The sequence below is a fragment of the Salarias fasciatus genome, chromosome 3 (assembly GCF_902148845.1).
Source record: "Salarias fasciatus chromosome 3, fSalaFa1.1, whole genome shotgun sequence".
Taxonomy (NCBI): Eukaryota; Metazoa; Chordata; class Actinopteri; order Blenniiformes; family Blenniidae; genus Salarias; species Salarias fasciatus.
In genome coordinates this window covers 10,681,097-10,698,798 of record NC_043747.1, presented here as the reverse complement: position 1 = coordinate 10,698,798, position 17,702 = coordinate 10,681,097, and the positions used below count along the sequence as shown (strand labels likewise).

Genomic DNA, 17,702 nt, shown 5'->3' with positions numbered 1-17,702 from the left:
CCTTCCAGGAACAATCTATGGCGGAGATCTCCCCCGTCACTTGAGGGCTCTCCTGGATTTGTTAAACAAACAACCCCCCCCCCCCCCCCCCCCCCCCCCCCCCCCCCCCCAACTCCGATAGCGATCTTTTCCGTGTACGCGGACGCTGATCTGCAATTCAAATGATGCCGATCGGCGGACACCACAGGGAGAGTGCAGCAGTTCTCCCGACAACAACAAAGGGAAAGCCCTCGCATCACGCCGCCTTATCCACAGCTAAATTTGTGCCAGCCTCCACTGATGGAAGCCTTATCTCTGCTGGCCTTCTGTCCGCTTAAAGGGACAGGAACCTCTGCACGGTGCCGCCCGGGGGTGGGGGGCGGCGGCGCCTCCCGGCACCGTGCAGCCCTGTAAGTCGCAATGTAGATTTTGGAGGCACTTAACAGGAAAAACTGAGGCTGTGGAAGTTACAAGTCTGGGAAGCGGCAGGAGGGTGAAACGCTCCATACGGTAAATCAAAGCAAAAAGGCAGCCGCTCACCTGGAATTCAATCCCATAGTTCTCCCTGCAGAAGTCTCGTAGTTTGGGGTAGACGTGCTCCTTCAGTGCGTTCCGCTCTGCCTCTGTGTCTGAAAGGGGGGAAAAAAACAGGAAATGTGTTAAATTTTAAGCGACTCGTGTCTGAGACTGTTCATCTTCAGTGAAAACAAACTGTTCCGCCCTTTTAAGCCTTGTTTTTGGTCTCCACCAGCAACCAAAGGCACAATATTTAAAATAAAAACTTTGACAGAACTCAATATAACAGATTAGCAACATCTGCTTCTCTGTTTTCTTTCAGTTTTCTCACATTTGAGATTTGCATATCAATACAATCAACATACACAGTTGCAGGCAAAAACTGTTTGTACTTCCTTTTGGCTCCATTTTTGTTCTCACCAGCTCCCCGATGATACATTCATCTACGCAGTCAGATTTTAATTCAAAATAATTGACAAAAAAGTTACATTTCCTTGTGAGGTTTGAATACTAAAGTTTTGCCTTTTCCATTTTTGGTCTCTGCGAGCTCCCGGGGGAAAATCAAGCTCATCACTGTGAAGAAAAGTCTGATTTTTACTAGATTTTTAAAAATAATTTTTATGTTTTTATGGTTTAACATGATGCATTTCTTTCTAAGCATGTCATTCTGAAACAAGAGATTAGTTGTGGCTATTTTAACAGCAAAAAAAAAAAAAAGATTTCTCTTGTGCGTTGTATCTATGAAGTCCAGAACATTTTAAACACACACTGAGAATTTTACAGCCATAAAATCAGAATAAATCGGGTAGTTCTAGCTGATTATGTTACATCCAAATAATATCTTTGTCAACTAATATTAGTCTGTTGATTTACAAGCCAGGCATGCCTTCCCATCATTCATTGCTGCACATCTGCATGCAAACAGAGAGGTGGAGCACATTCTGCTTTCTGCTCACTGAATGATCTGCTGGCCTTCGCTCCAAAGCAGACCTGCAAATAAGTGATATTGATCCGCTAAGATCACGTCATCCTTCACCTGTGACCTGCTCATTCAGAGAGGACATGTTTACAGATCGTTAAAAAAAAGGTGTGGAAAAATAGAAATCATGATAAATCTGAAGTTACTTTGCCTGAGAGGTGAGACAGAGACTCAGTTTCAAGTCCTTTCACAGTATAAATGTATCCAAAATCAACATCTTGGCAGTGTGTATATACTTTTTAAATATGAGCGTCTACAGTCATTAAAGTCTGAAAACCGAGAATGGAGTTCTGCGCCCTGCGGCTCTGCAGCCACATGTGGCTCTTTAGCACAGCTGTAACGGCTCCCTGACGCCTCCAGAAAATTAGATCTAAAATCAACATTTTCTCTTCTTATTTGCACACCAGAATTATTTTCAGAAGGATTCAAATCTACTGATGAAAAAGAGCCAAATAAAGCGTAGGTCGAATGGTTAACATCGTTACAGCTGGTACACGCATGACAATCGCTGCAGTATCTAAAATCACTAAAAAAAAAGGTTAAATCAGTCAAAATACGTTAAACACCTTAATCCAAGGTGTATAAATATAACAACTCCACTGACTAAAACATCTTAAAGTTCTAAAGTGGATAAAATACCTTAAATGGGTTTAATGGTAAAAGGGGGAAAAAAAATCAGCTAAATTAGCGAGATTGGCTAAAATTCCTTCAAGGAGGATCAAATGGCGAAAAACGCCGAAACATAAAATTTGGAAAAAGTGGCTCAATCGGTTGAAAATGCTATTTTAAAAAACCTGACCTCATATGCCTCAGGTAAAACAACTTAAATTCATATTATTCATTTATTTGGGTGAAATACTGAATCCAGTTTAAAAAGAAGAAGAAGAAGAAGAAGAAGAAAAAGCTAAAATTATAACATGTGTTTTGCAGCTGGAGACAAATTTTCTTTGCTTAAGTGTGATAAAAGCATCTGTTTTGCTCATGAAGGCTGCAAACCCCCACCCCCTCCCCCCCACCCCCGCTGTGGAAGATCCATCACTGCCACTGCTGAGGAACGTGAGCTTCTCCAGCATCAGGAAGGCAGAGATCATATTGGACAGCCGGGGTGTCACACGGCGAGCGCCTCCGGCTTGTTGTCGTGTCCCACTTTCCCCCCCCCCCTCCTCACTTTCTCACTCTCCTCCAAATGGTTACTGTAATGGATTCGGACAGGCCTGGTCTCTTCCTCCCTCTCTTTTTTCCTCTTAAGGGTGTGGACGGATAGTTAAAAACAGAATGTGCCCGGCAGAGAGACAGAGGACCGCCGTGCGGTCCGAGTCGGCCGGCTGGCCGGCCGGCACTTTGCACATGCGCGCACGTTTACGGCGGACGGGGCCGCGCAAATTTAGTCTGACGTATCCCGTCTCCCGTCTATCTTTAGCAGGGCTCGGGGGGCCGTGGCGGTGCGTGCATCCGCCCACAGCTACCCCGGCGAAATGTCAAATCAAAACCAAACTGGCTGTAATGTTATGCAAATGGAATAAACGGCGGTGGCTGCAGCCGCGGCGATCTCTTCCCACTCCGTCGGTGAATGTATAGCGCTGTGCGGCGACACTGCTGCAGAAAACAGTGTTTTATATACATATATTTTTTTTTATGTTTGCAGTCTTGTCTCACACTTCCAGAACGAGCCCAATCAACATCAGCATCTTGCTTTGCTCCGCCTGGATGTGACCCGACAGACTAAACTGTTGTTTGTAATGTGCTGATAACAGCGAGACACCTCTTTCTCTCTCTTTTTTCTCATGCTCTTCTTCTTCTTTTTTATTTTTTTTTATTTTGTGGGATGATGATGAGTTATGGCAGCCTGACGTATTTGTGTATTTGTGTGTGTGTGTGTGTCGTCTGCACACCCACATCTACAGGGAACAAAGACTGGATCCTCCATTCGTCCGCTCCTCTCGCCGTGTGTGTCCCTCCCTCCAATTTTCCAATCTGTTTATTTCAATAGTGCAGACCAATCTATCTTCCCTCTCAGATACGTCCTGTCAGCTCTCTTTATTTTCTTCCTCGCTCGCTCCTCTTCTCTCCTCTCCTCTCTTGTCCTTTTCAGGGGAACTAATGGGAAGTCAATTGAACAGAAACATGCAGCCAAATGTCCCCGAAGCTTTTTCCTTCTCGTCTATATTTTTCTTGCGTAGACACTATTGTTGGATCGAACTACGCAAACTGGAAAAAAAAAAAAAAAAAAAAAAAAAGACAAATCCATGAGGATGTCTGGAAATTCTTTGATTTGTTTGGAAAACAGTCCAGCTATACCTTGGTAGTTTCATGTCAGTCTGTGGCTCCAATGTTCATCCAGGCTCTTGAAGTATTTATCAAATCTGTCTGTGGGCCAACTGTTGAGACTTTAAAGACCTCTGTGAAAACTATCGACATGACTGAGACAGATCTGAGGACTTGACTTCAACCTGTGTTGGTTTTAATTGAGAGAATGGGGCACAGTGGTCTTGATCTGTAGCTTCCTTCTCTTTGCTTGATAATGATAATGAAAACACTGAACGCCTCTCATAGTTCAGGTACAATGAAAGTGTAGTTTCTGAGGTGCAATGGATTGAAACAGTAGAAATCAATCCATAAGTTCATGTATGTTCTCATTCTTCCAAGTACAAAGTGAATCAAGTTAAGGCTACGTGTCTTGGAAGGTATTTTGCCCATTTGGAATAAGTGGACTAGTCAAGGGAACAGCATGAAATGAAATCACATGGATAAGAAGAAACATTTCTTATGACCAAGTCTCATTGAACTGAATCACTTCTTTCAAGATCCATCAAAACAGCACACGTCACACACGGCATCGTAAGTTGCACAAAATTTCCTGCTTTCGGCCCGACTTACATCAGTTTTCAAGTGAAAAAGCATCATTTTTGCATTTCCGTTTCAGGAAAGTTTGACATTTACACGGCAAAGCTTTGAAAACGCTGTAATTAGCAGGCTAGACCACAACTTGGCCCTGCTGGCTGTTTTCATACACGTGCACAGAGAACAATATGCTGTTAACATTAACAACGGAGGAAAAGATGGACATTCGTCAGTGAGTTTGTCTGGTGCCTTCCTGATTTACTGAGAGCCGAACAGCCCAACTGGAAAAGACAGCTGGTGATTTCCTGAGCCATGATGACGACCCCCTGGAGAGCTTTAGCCTTTATCTTCAGTGAGCAAAAAATCCCAGATCCTCTATTTATCGAGGCTGAATATCATTTTCCTTCTTCTTGTATTCAACAATTATCTCCTTTGCCTTGTTCACTTTCAAGATAGCTTTGCTTGCACCAATTGACGAATGATGATACATTTCAAAGCTGGATTTGCACAAATGATGACAAGTTGTTGATGATAGGTTGAGACCTTTAACCACCAAAAGGTAATTCTTATATTGTTGTGGAGATTTCACGTTTAACTCAATTCTATCTATATGAAACCAAAAAGCACTCCAGCCTGCAGGTGTTACTGAGCAAAGGGATAAAAATAAAATGATCAAGAGAAAAATATCAAAATCAAAACTTAGAAAAATCGCACCTTAAAAAAAAGTGATATATTTGCATCTCGGTCCCACTCAGAATTCAAATATTCTAGCAACCAACACAGAACAAAACTCTGAATCCGACAATCAAAAAAACAAAACAAACATGAGCAACTGGCTTGTCACATGGCTCAATTCTTTACTGAAATATAATAAGAAATTTAACAACAAGGAATACTGAAGCTAGAATTTGTGTCATTTTGGTCATTTGGTATAAATTCTACACTTTAAAATACTTTGGAAAGGATTTAACTTTTCAAACTGTTTGGGATTTTCCATTAAATTAGCTGCCAAAGTCTGCTTGAAGTGCCGAATGTCATCTTGACCTCCAGGTCGTGAAGATGATCTTTCTCTTCGTGGCTCCCCCGCACGGATCGAAGCTGCCCGTCACCGCCTCAGAGTTATTTTATACTGATATGGCTTTGGCTGGTCGCCCCACAGCCGTACTCTCCAAATCTCATCAACAAGGCTCTGGCAAAGCAATCACTGCGCTCTCATCACGGACACTCCAGAGGCACTTCTCACACACAACCGGCCCGAGATCTTTGATTAAAAGAGAGAGCGCGCAAAGTCCACCAGAGAAGTGTCCCGGCAAACAGAACAATGCTGTGACAGAGTGTGTGTGCGCGTGTGTGTGTGTGACTGGGGTGCTTGAAGGGTTGGTTTTCCCAGGATTTAAGGATCTCCGCCTTTCTACCTCCACCTCAATACCATAAAGGTCAGCTGAATCCTGTTTGTGGTCCTGACAGTACTGAATAAATACATTTTAAAATATTCATCAGGAACATGTTTTCCTGGGAGCTGAATCTCTGCTGCAACCAGCCGCCGCTGCAGCAACACAAGACAGGCGGCGGAGTCTATTTCAGACATATTCCATTGATATTAAAGCAATAGATCGTACTTGAATGTCAAAAATCCTGCAAACATAATGAAAATGAGAATCTTTTATTGCAAATTACAGATTTATTAGTCACAATGAATAAAAAAACACTGGATACAGAGAAGTTGTGGGAGTAAAAAAATACTAAATTAGAAAAGCAATGCTCAACTGATATGTTTGTAAAGACATGACTGAAACCGAGGGAGTTTTTGTTTGCAGGAGTTATGAGAAAAGCACAATTCAATCTATTTTTGTTTTCTCTTCCACACGTCTATGTTGTGTAACATAAAAACTAAGAGACAAAAAGTTTCTACCTAGTTCTTCCTGACATAATTTCATTTTAAAATGCTCACTTTGAAATTGAAATTCAAGCTCCTTGTCCTAATGTTTCCCCCTCATGTTTCTCCAGTAATATTCCACTGCCGCTAACCTTTAAAGTAAACTCATCAGCTTGACCTTTCACCTCGAGGTGTCTGAGGCCTTTCTACGTTTTAGTACTTCTTGAGAATCGGCCAAAAACGTAGCTTGAAGCAGTTTCAGCAGCCATTGAGATTAAGATGGATGTCAGTGTGAATGTCATCTTGAAATGACTAAAATGTGGAAGGGAATCCCATTTTGGCAAAGAGAAAAAAGTAAAAGAAGCTCCAAGGTCAAGAACTATTTTAATTCAGCAGCCACATACAGCGTAATTCATTCATGAATAGGCAACAACAACTGTGTTGTATCCACTGCACTTAAGTGTTGTTGGCGGGCCGCATCAAAAGAGAGTTTGATGACTGTTACATCAATAAAGATATGAAAACTTCAGCCAAGCATCAAATATATAAAAAAAAAAAAATCCAGGTCATACTTGGTTAGAAACAAAATAAATTGAAACCGGTTGATTTCTATCTTCGGACATCAGCCGAGATCTGCTTTACGGTCGAGGCTGAAGGAAAAAAAAAAAGTCTGTGCAGCGTCACATCAGACGAACTGACAGGCTGATCGCTGATCGGACTGTTTTGATGTCATCCTGCATCAGTGGGACCTAAATTAGAAAATCTGATTATAGCGACTGGCAGCAGGTCGCGTCTGCAGTGGGACTGCTTCCTTTGGCTGCATGTGTGTGTTCTGCGGTCCTGCGGACGTCAGCTTGCAGGCATCGCGAGCAGGTCGTGACTGCAGCCTCCAAATCAGCTGCATGTTATGAACACTGACGGACAGATGGAGGCCGGACCAAAGAAAAGACGAATTGATTACGGTGGGATCACTTTCAGCTTTTTTTTTTTTTTTTAAATGGAATTAATGAGCTGACGCAGAGAAAACAAACAGACGAAAGTGTATTTGACTGACTGGTCGATCAGAATAAAATCTTGACTCATGGTGTTGTGTCTACAGGTTACCATGGTGACCAGATTATTCCCGTTATCTCATCAATTATAAGCTGGGTTGAATGGGCTCCTCAATGCATTTGATTAAAATTAAAAGTTTATTTGAAAACAAATGACGCAGCCAAATTAATAGTGACTTTGTTTTCTGATTGCTGCGGACTTAGCTAAATTATTAAGTTGCTGTGAGATGTAGCTGAGCTATCAGCACAACGTGGGTCAGTCAAACAACCGATGCATAAATGAGTGGGAGGAAGATGCTCTATGTTCTGGAAGCTGGCACTTGATGAAACAAACAGATTTGTGAGATAATAACAGGACTGAACTGATTTTTTTTTTTTCGTGAAATAGCTGTTGGGACAGCAGCTGGGGCTAATACTGAAGCTAGCAGAGTGATAGCGGCTCGGCAGGAGCTAACCACAACACCACCGTCACCAATCTCAATGTAAATATCACGCATCTAATACATGAGAAAATACATGCACAAGGATGGAAATGCAAGTAAAGTCTGCACATAAACTCAGTAATGTGCTGCAACGATGCAAGACGGCGCACACCCAGTGAGCAAATCAATAGCGAATGACCTGGAAGACGCTCGAGGCAGACCGCGGCCGTGTAAGTCAGCCATCCATAAAGGCCAGATGTTCCTGTGCTTCCCCAGCACCCTACAGGTTATGTGAATATCACTGAATCAGGACGGAGGAAATCCACCAGAGGTTAATGCGCCGCCACCCGTACCGCGTGACGAGCACGGAGGCGGGAGGGGGGGGACTACCCTGTCCCTCTGCCAGTGGCTTCATTTGTGTTTGATGGGGCAGCGTTGGTCCACCTCGCATTAAAAATGTAGTACAACAAGTTCGTTGTGTAACAGCTGTGCAACCAGCTGCCACTTCAAACGCTACTTGTGGGGCATTTAGGGTTGAACATGCTCTCATTTATGCCACAGGACATTTCACAGCTCAGTGACGGTGAGTGATGATGATGAAGATCTCAGACTCTCTGTTCGGCGCGCAGGACAGCGGGTAACCATGGACACTGTACGTCATTCTTCCTTCCTCTCAAAAAAAAAAAAAAACCCCTGAAATAAGATGTTTGGCTCTGCCTTGATTGCGTCCAAAAAGGTCCTGTTTTTACACTCGATGCGATCCTGCGGTTTGTTTGGAATGTTTTCATTGTTCAGCACAGTCACAGACATGCGGTGCGACTCGATCCAAGATGTAAACACAGTGAAAGCACTTGTGAAAGGCAGCGTCTTTGTTGAGTCTGCTCTTGAGTCATTCTTTTTGCGCTGCGTGTACAAAACACTCCTGACTACTTCTTTTTTTTTTTTTTTTTGTAATAAAATCTGATCAGGTAGAATGTTGCAGCTCTTTGTTGGTACAGCTTTGTAAATCACAATCAAAACAAGCCGAATAATCTCATTTAACTTCTTTTCTTCAACTGTTTGCATCGTCTAGGCTATACCACTGCACCAATCTCACAGCCAATTTCAAGTTCAGATACAATGGTTCATCGGTGTTGTTTCCACGCACAGCCTGAGTCATGCAAACAACAAGCAGCTCGCCCTTCGTGGCGCTATGTTCCGCAATACAACAGACAGTAAGTGTTGATGTGCTTTCTCCACAACCGTCATATGTCAGGCTGTGGTGTTATTTGACAAAGAATGAATGAGAAAATCGTGTACTTTTTCAGAAAGTATTGTTTCTGTTGTTCAGGGTGACGCTAATATTTCACATTTTTGATTCATTAATGTCCCCATTAAAGGGATGTTTCCAAACTATTCTTCTTTTAAGACCCTCAGATTGCCTGGAGAAAAAAATAAAGACATAATCGGTATGTTTCTACTACCCACTTACATTGGGTGTTTCATAAGGGTTAAAAAAAGCAGCATAACCTGAACCCCGCTCCTCCAAACCACACAGGGTTCATTCCCCTCAGTTCTTCTTCTTGACATTGACTCGGACAGACATTCATCCTGAAAGTAGTCCATTAATAAATATGAATAATGACTCGCAGAAGAGTAAGCATCTTTAAAATGCCTGAACATCTTAAGAGACTGGATGAAACATTCATTGGACGCTGCTGTTTTCAAAGTCGATTAACACTAAAAGCCCCCAAACTCCATCTCTGCGGGGCTCTTTACCTGCGCGTAAAATACATTCCCCATTATTTATATACACTACTTGCAAACTGCACTAGTTTTCTAGGTTAATTACAGGACGATAATCGCTGTGTAATTCCACTCAGGTGCACCTTGCGGGCTGTTTGCTATCCTCACCATCGCTCCCTGATGAGATATTTCTGCAGCGGGCGCCGCGAAAATGGCTCAAACACCCAGGGAGTTCGACGAGGCAGCCGCCGAATTTCTCAGAAAGACGTCCTCGGGGTGCAGAGTTGCTCCGAAACACTCTGGAAACTCAGAGAGGTCACAAAAAAAAAAAAAAAAAGCTGCTGCCAAACCAGTCAGAGCAGGCAAGTCTCTCTCTCTCTCCCTTCAGGAGGAGGAGGCGAGGAGGCGAGGAGGCGCAAGGACGCCGCCGGAGAGGAGGAATCGGCTCTCGAGCACGCGTCATAAACTTCGCCTGCTGCAGAACGAGGCCGGCCTCGTCCAAAAACCCCGGCGAACCCGGAAGGAGCAATTTATAAAACAAAAGCCACCCCTGACACGGTCGTCCCACCTGCCCTCTCTCTCTCTGTCCTCCCTGCCATCGCTCTCAATCTCCGCTTTGTTCTCTTTCTCTAAAAGAAGTGGATAATTATGGAGACAGAGGGACGGATTTGTAAAGAAAATTTGAGCGGAGACACCTACAAACCAAAGCAGATAAACAGAGTCTGTCCCCATGCTGCGGATCATTGTGAGGAGAAACATAATGCAATTATTGGCCTCCTTGGTTGCATACTATAGGCTTGATAGAAGGTGCGTTGGAGGGTTAGATGATTTCACGCGTCGTATCCCTCAGGCCTCGCGCTTTTATCAACTTTAAACAGCTTAAGCGATAGCTTGCATACAAATAGCCCGGCTGCAGCAGGCGGCCAGCACCAGAGCCCCCCGAGGTGGCTGCGGCGAAGTAATGGAGTCGTCTTGATACGCTCATGTGGATCCCCGTGAACGCTCAGACACGCGCGTATCGACAGATGAGACGGGCTGCATAATGCGCCGAAAAATAAATCGCACAAGGTTTTCCCTCAGTTGTCTGGCTACCGGCAAGAACAGATAGTGTTTTGCTTTATTTTTTTTTTTAATTGATCTGCTGAATCCACACACACACACACACACACACACACTTCCACCTGAGCCAAAGGCTTGAATGATTCATTAACATCAAGGAAGGAATTTCTCCAGTCTCTGAAATCAGTTGGTCTACTTTTGCGAAAACTTCACATCTGTATTCATTGTTGACGTCATAGTTGTTTATTTGATTGAAATTTTCTTATCCTCTTTCTCTGAATTGCTGTTAAAGCTCCTGCAGAAACAAATCTAGCAGCTTGTCTCCTTTAATTCAGATGCAAAAACAATCGATGGACGACAATACAATTGAGTGAAACCCCAGAAAAGAGCAATCAAACTATTATCCTACTATCACTGCAGAAAGTTCTGTTCACCTTTCTAATGTCTCATGTTACAAACTGTTAAATTACACCATGGTTTGCTTACTCTTAAGAAGCGAAGCTGAAGCATGAGTGGGCCCGGATAGCCTTCGGCAACTCTTTCAAGTTTAATACGACTGCATTTCACCACGTAAAGACGCCCAATTCTGCAAGCAATGAGACGATAAATGCTCGACGGTGCGAGGTAGAGATTTCCCACTTCAGCTTCAAGGCTTTCTCGACGCACGTCGTGTAACCATCAAGCAATTATCAGTACAGAGCAAATTAATGATGGAGAAACATTTACATAACTGAAACGTTTCTGTATACAATCTGCTCGAAATACTGAACTTCATTGGATTATTTAAGAGTACTGCATGAAATTAACCAAAGAAATCCAACTTTTCTGTGATTTGCCAAAAACGGTCATGATGATGTTGATGTATAGCGACGAATAAGATGATGAAGGTGGAACATTCGAAAACTGTGAAAACTATCAGCAGGCAGACTGACCATGGCTGAGACACTCGGCAACCTACGCTACCAGCAAACGACCAACATTCCAACATCTGGACTGAAAACAGACCAGAATCGACCGTGACTCACATCGACACCCGGTGCCCATGAGCAAGACAATCTACCTTTCTGTACCTTTGGAGTTGAATGAGTTACAACGGCTTCGAGTTTTCCTTTTGGAAGAAAACTGGTGAAGACTTTTAAGGGTAAACAGTTTTCTCATGAAATCCACAACATTTATAAGCAGCATTGTGTCGGTCTCACCGGATAATTGAGGGATTAGGGCAATTTGTCGCAGATTATGTGATTCACATGGTTTGAAATGGTGCAAGTTTTGGGTTTGGACACTCTTCGAGATTCATGTCAAGACCTTCCTCTAACCTCGAGGAAATGACTAAATATTAAAAAAAAAAAAAAAAAATGTTTACTAGAGTTTTCAGAGTCATCTTCTTACTTCACTCTCTTTACAGTATGATGGAAATTCAGTGAAAGAGTTGGGACAGAATAATGACAGGCTGACTGGAGCACACTGTACATGTACAGTAAGGTGAATGTATTAGTAAGTGCATGGACAGCCCCCTCTAGTGAACATGGAGAAGCAGGTTCTGGAGCACGGCTCAGTGATGACTGACCGAGGTCACGTTAAATACACAGGAAGTTCAGAAATGTTCCATTTAAAACGAAAAAAAGACTTTACAGGCATTGGAAACTGTCAGCGTGCAACATGAATTTGTTATGGAAGCGATACCACTGATGCACTAAACTGTGAGCCGATTTATAAAAAGATTTAATACTGAGGGAAAACTGTGCAAGAGTCTGCAGGTCTTCTGTTTGTTTGAAGATGAAGGCAGATTCACCTCTGCCTGATTACGATGGCACAGCACTGGGTACCAGCATCCCACTTCACTGGGAGCAGCGCCGCATAATTAGTTCCCTCCGTGTCTGTGTGTCTTTCCACATGTGCCGACGGAAGGAAATGAAGCACTTGGAATCGCCCCCCCTCTCATCGTTTTTTCCATCCGTGTGTGGACTGGAGCGTTTAAATTCACGCTGAGGCGGGACGGTCTGAACCACTGAGTCAGCTACAGGTGGTTAAACAAAGCAGACTCCTCACTTTCTACTGCAGGACAGAACGACGATCTGAGGTCAATCCATTCAGCTTTTGCTGGTTTCTTTCTTTTCGATCCAGTCATTTGCTCGGTGAGGGAAAGCAAATGACAGTGATGTATCGACAACAGCAAACCTCCAACGTCCCCTCTCTCTCTCTCCCGTTCCCTCCGTTTCTCCGAGCCTACTCTACTTCTCCCTACTCCACTTCTCCTGCCTTGTTTACTCCACTTTTACCGAGCCTATTTTTACCCCTTTGCCCAGAGGGCATATTCAAATACAGAGCTGCAACTAGGTGTCTCCCTCCCGACCTCACTGTCTTGCACTCTGCTCACACCACGCACTGCCTGTTTCCGAGCAATCCGCTCCCTGCTTCATTGTAAAATGCTCAAAATTGTTGAAGTCGAGATGCCATCTCACCTAATGTCACCTCAATTAGGACTTCCTCCAAATGCGACCACGAGGGCAAGTGGTACTTTAAATGTCACACTTCTCCTGTAATGAGATCTTACAGTAACAGAGATGTATTTATCTGTTTCTGTGGCTGGATGCAAAAAAAAAAAAAATCTACTTGTGGTTCTCCTGGGCTGTCTGCACACTTTCAAATCACACTACATTAATTTTCCCCCCACTGCAAAAATAATTTAAGTGCCACACTGATGCTGGAACATCTGTGAGATGAGTAATGGGAGGGGTGATGGTGGAGTGAGGGGGTGGGAAGGGGGGGGGGGGGGGGGTGCGTCTTACCGTCGGGGTTGGCACAGATGAAGACCCGGACGCTGCGGCCGGTGGGGACGTGGTGCGGCGGCAGGGCGTTGATGTTGCCGCTGACGGCCGCCCTGCGCAGCGCCGACTCCCGCGGGCAGGGCTGCCTGCTCCCCACTCCCGACGGCCACATGGGGGGCGACTTCCAGCGTGGCTGCACACGCACACGCAAAGCAGAACGAGGGGAAAGGATGGGGGCATGTTAGCGCACACTCACGGCACATGGCGCACAGACGCGCATTGTTTGCGCGCAGATTCCCCCTCCTGATCCATACACACACACACACACACACACACACACACACACACACAAAAGGGGCGCTAATTATGGCAAAGGCACGGAGCTGATTCTAATGTGTTTTGAATCTGCTGCCAACTTTAGAAGCACAAAATGTTGGCGAGCACTGGCAAGAAGTGCTTTCCATATTTGCTCCAGATTGCAAAATGCTACACTTTTCTCAATCTTCAAATTTGCATTCAATTTACTCTTGCCATAGTCATGACGCCCAGGCTACACACACACACACACACAACATAAATCAAGTTAGGATGAATCTACTAAATCTCCTCCAAACACAGAAAATGGCACAATGTGTTTTGTTACTGCATTCACGTGGTAGGGATATAATAATAGGATATTACGCACAGCCTACTACCGTCACGGTGCATGCGTAATTTATATACATGTCCTTGGACGCATTCATGAAATTTCATGCCACTGTGGGACAAAACAAAGACGAACAAGACGAGACAAAAGTCGAGCAAAAAAAAAAAAGAACGAAAAAAAGGGCAAGCATCCGCCGTATTTCCCACCCCAGAGAAGATGCTTGTAAAGGCGAATAACCGCTAAGAATGGTTATTCCGCCGGGAGCAGATGACAAGTCGCTGGTTTTCCGGAGTTGGTCTATCCTGAAATCTTTCTTTCAAAGTCGGAAAACCTCGAAAAAGACAACAACAAAAAAGCTGGGGGAAAAAAGTTGGGTAGTCCACTACTGATCACTATAATCAAATCGTTTTTTTCCCTCTTTTTTTTTTTGTCACAAAGACAACTAAAAAATCTCCCCAAACATCACCGAGGCACGAGTGATGCCGGAGACAGGCACAACAACAGGATACTTCTTGTTGCTCACATTCATTCGCTTCATTTCGTGGCTTGCGAGAATATCCGAGCGTCGAAGGCGGTAAAAGGAGGGTAAGAACGCCCATCAGAGTCGCCGTGACCGAGAGGCAGCGTCGGGAGACGGCGGAACGGACGCTGCGGTGCGGTGCGCTCCCCCCGGCATCCTGCTGTCTCTGCGAGCCGACCGAGCTCTGAGACCGACTGGAGGTGAAGCCAGGGAAAATAACAGCCCGCATGGGTGGTCGACTTCAAAATAAAGCCCGCACCCGCACGTTTCAAATCACAGTTTGTCGTTTTCACATATTAATCTAGGATTTTATGCCAGACGCGCCGCCAGGAGCGCCTCGCGTGCATCTCCCGGAGCGGTACTCACCTGGACTCCGGCTCCTTGAAGTTAAGCTTGTGAACTAAAAGTGAAAGAATGAATTCCGGTCTTCCTCGTGGTTCGAGTGTGCAACTTGACGGAAGTGTCACCTCAAGCAGATCTGGATGCTCTTTATGGCTCCGCTCTGCCTCCTCTCCTCTCCTCTCCTCTCCGGAGAAGCGCGTGGCGCGCACCCGGTGCCTCCTAAAAAAAAAAAAAAAAAAAAAAAAAAAAATTGGCGCTGAAGCGCAAAGTCAGCGGCGTGCTGTCGTAAATGACGTTACAGCTCTTTCCAGTCACGAGCCAAAATAAAGTGACGCCACTTTTCCAACACGTCCTCAATTCCTGTCATGATTTTTTTTCCCCACCAAAGCCTTTGTAAAGTTAAATTTCAAGATTAAATTCTAACAAATTTACGCAGTTTTTCTTAAAGAAAAAAAAAAAGAAATAGAAAATCAGCAACTAACTTGTAAGTAACTTGTAATGCGTTACTTTTGAGTACATGGCTGTCCTTATGTTCTATGGATAGAGGGGGAGGAGGAGGTGGAGGAGGAGGAGGGTTTTGAATTAATTGCTTTATCGATAAATGTACCTCTGCTCTGCAGCCTCTGGTTATTCGCGCTGGAAGTTTAAGTGCATTGGATTTGTACTAAACGGAATTGATTACTGTGCTGTTCTTGTGAGGGTGGAAACGCTGAACCATATATTTTTCTCCCCTCACATTCTCAGTGCTCAAGCATTTCTCCGAATCTGATGAAGACTGTGCCCCGAAGTCCAGAAAAAGAAGACCTGCCTCTCCGCATTGGTGCTTTTAAATCACGGTCACCTGCGAGAAAATTCAGGCTGAGATGTCATATTTCATCCCTCTGATTGTGAATAATTGGCTCTGTGGCAGTGTAGTGGTTTGCATGCTTGCCTCACAGCCATAAATCACTGGTTTGATCCTGGGTTAGAGGCTGAGTTTGCATGTTCTTGATGTGTATGCATACTTTTCAGATGTATTGTTGCATAGTTGTGATGTTCTCTGTCTCAACAACAATAAAAACATTTTTCCAAGAAATAGTTGAACACACTATGCAAAGTTTTAGCTATCATTTTTATTAAAGTACAGCTTATCTTATTACAGGCGGATTTTGAAGCCCAAAGAACAAAGTTACACGAATGAAAGTGTCCATTTAAGACATTATTTTTGGACGAGAAGATAATTTGACAGACCGCTGCAGGTGCCGAGGATGATCCGGGCTCTGCAGGCCCATGCTGACCCACTTAAAGGGGGCCTGCAGGAGACTCTGGAAGTGCTCAAGTGGAGCACCGGGAACACCAGACGCCCCGATTCCCGACAGTGTTGTGACCTTTCTTCCCACGGTTGTTCCGCTCGGTCTCGTAACACCCAGTCAGTTAATCATGAGTGCACCTGCGCTGGATTAATGCGCCGCGCGCTTTCCGGAGGATGCACTTCACACAGCTGGCTGGCGTGATGTGATGCGGCAGGACGGAAGTGAGCACCGGCCAAAGTTGAGCCTCCTTTGAAAAAAAAAAAAGCCTCCAAAGAGTGAAAATGCAACATTTTTTGGGCTATTCCAGGACTCCTGTTCTTTAAATCATTTAGCTCGCTCTCTCTTTTTTGGTGCTTGTGAGTGTGAGTAAACTCCTGTGGGTGAGTGTTTCGGTTATACTTGTGCAATCGAGCAATAGCGGCCACTTGTCGATGGGCTTGTACGCACGTGTAAGGGCTCCCGCCGCCGGCCGTGACCCCGGACCACTTTAAGCAAATGTGAGTCAGACTCATGACAAGATCCGATGTGTCACCTGGAAGAAAATTCACACACACACACACACACACAGAAGTGGGCTGTGATGAATGTCTGTTTCTGCTGGCTGTTTGGTAGAAATGGACGGAGTGGGAGTGAGGGAAGACGGTGGGAAAGCCTGTTTGTGTGTGTGTATGTGCGGCCCATAGGTACCGCTGCATCAGCTCCTTAATTGAAATGCTCACTCTAAACAGGATTTTTCCCGTTGGCTGACTCAGATGTCGAGGGGATTCGGCTACAAATGGACATCGTTCTGAAATTAAGTCAAAGAGAGGGAACCTTCAATGAGTTTACCTCCTATGCAATTTAACAAAAAGAAAAAAGAATCATGTGTAGAGTGTGTTGCAAAGAGACTAAGTCTTCTGTTTCCAGTGCAGTGGACAGCCACTGGTGGACGCCTGGGGAGCGTTTGGGCTTTAGTGGCTTTGCTCAAGGAGCCACTGTAGTGGTGATTACGGTGCAGAAAAGCAGCAGCTTGTCCCCGCCGTAATCTTCCCCGCTCCCTCTTGCCAGTCCGTGATTTGAACCGTCAACTTTCTGATTAAGCGCTTGTCTCTCTCTAAGCTGTGGACCACACCTCCTCTCTATATTGAGACAAAAAACTATGTATAATATTTACACATAGCCTTAACTGCAGGGTTTTACGAGTAATTCTCTCAGATTTCTTTACAAATGGATTTGTTATTGTAGTGAGACACTCTCCGCGCTCCGCAGACGCTCGGTGAATCCCAGCTTCAGCGGACCTTCGGTTTGAGTCCAATGTCATCTCCAGATGACGAACTGCGTGAATGTGATTCATTTTTAGAAACTCTTCCTCCCGATCTTCCTCCGGCGAGTCCTTGGGTCCAGACCCACTCGCGTGGCGCCGCTCTTGCATGACCATGCACCCTGACCCCACTTTATTCCTTCCCATAGTGTTCATTTCCATACAACGCCAAATGAATTCGTATGAGCCGTAACCTCCACGTCTCACAGTATATTTGAGTGAAAAGAGAGATTTCACTCACAGACTCAGGTGCTGCCTGAATAATTAGGTACTTTTCCGATTTCACAACTGCAATTTTAAGCTCGTTGAAGGAACAGATGCTGTTTTACAATTTATTTATGTAAAGCAGATTAACTTTGGCACCTTGCGAATCATAGGGTTTGTT

At 44.5% G+C, this 17,702-nt stretch overlaps 1 protein-coding gene across 1 annotated transcript; it reads right to left on the bottom strand.

Moving 5' to 3' along the window:
• Window positions 1-288: 288 nt before the first annotated feature.
• LOC115386203 (NACHT and WD repeat domain-containing protein 2-like) lies at window positions 289-14,497 on the bottom strand. Its single transcript, XM_030088426.1, has 4 exons — window positions 14,387-14,497; window positions 13,239-13,410; window positions 451-608; window positions 289-387 (listed from the first exon to the last, which is right to left on the bottom strand). Exons 1-4 carry the CDS (start codon window positions 14,399-14,401, stop codon window positions 289-291), a joined length of 444 nt encoding a protein of 147 aa, XP_029944286.1. The 5' UTR covers window positions 14,402-14,497.
• Window positions 14,498-17,702: the final 3,205 nt, after the last annotated feature.